The 845-nt window shown below is 39.4% G+C and overlaps 1 protein-coding gene across 1 annotated transcript in view; it reads right to left on the reverse strand.

Moving 5' to 3' along the window:
* The window catches only part of LOC104997531 (N-acetylglucosaminyl-phosphatidylinositol biosynthetic protein-like), a gene marked incomplete at its 5' end in the record, with an annotated part of 6,071 nt that extends 5,229 nt beyond the window's left edge, over positions 1-842 (reverse strand). Inside the window, one exon of the mRNA XM_010852378.1 lies at positions 326-842. Coding sequence (XP_010850680.1) covers positions 326-842 — 517 coding nt within the window. The remainder of the gene's footprint in view (positions 1-325) is intronic.
* Positions 843-845: the final 3 nt, after the last annotated feature.

Below are 845 nucleotides of genomic sequence, written 5' to 3' on the forward strand. Positions count from 1 at the left end.
TTCTTAGCTTTCAAAATATCTGCAATGAAAAAAAAAGGGTTATGTGGTAGGCTGGGCCCTGTACTTCTCACTGTATATGTAGGGAAATTTTCAAAAGACCTGAACTATTAAACAGCATCAGGTTATTGTTATTCCTTTAAGCAACTATTAAAACATCAAAGGTGGGCGGTAAGGGTAGGAATAGTATTTACCACTGTTTCAGAAATTTCTCCTTTAGGATGTATAAAACATTAGAGCCTTGTTTACTATATTTAACACAGAAGTAGTTATAAAACCGTAAAACAAAATGAGAAGCCCAACAATCATTATAACACAGATATTCAACAGCTTTCTACAAGGAAAAAAAGGCTGCGCAGTACAATTGTAGCTATCATTTCATTACCTTTTCTGTAAACAAGTCTGCTGACAACAACAATAGTTATTATACTATCATGCCTTCTAAATGGGTCTGGAGTGAAGTCAGTAGGATCTACAGCATTAGGAATGACGGACACTATTTCAGGATTCAGTGCTGCTCTTAGCACAGTGTTTTCCTTACTAGTGTAAGAGACACAAATTATGTGGTTTGTGTCACAAAGAGACACAGTTAGAAGCTTGTTTGTAAGCACCGAGCTGACATCAGCAAATCCGAAAAGGGAATGGTCCGTGAAGACTGTCTGGAGGCCCATTGTCTTGGCGTGGAAGAGGGCATCATGGGCCATGGCAGAAAAGGAACTATGTGAATGGATTATCGTGACTCTCTCCCGAACAAATATGTACCTGAGCAATGGCAGACTGTGAAAGAGGGTCGTGGCTGTAGATTGGTTGTACATGACTTTCAGAGGCAAGTAATAGACTTTGAGGCC

The sequence above is a fragment of the Bison bison genome, unplaced genomic scaffold (genome assembly GCF_000754665.1).
Source record: "Bison bison bison isolate TAMUID 2011002044 unplaced genomic scaffold, Bison_UMD1.0 scf7180017852039, whole genome shotgun sequence".
Classification (NCBI taxonomy): Eukaryota; Metazoa; Chordata; class Mammalia; order Artiodactyla; family Bovidae; genus Bison; species Bison bison.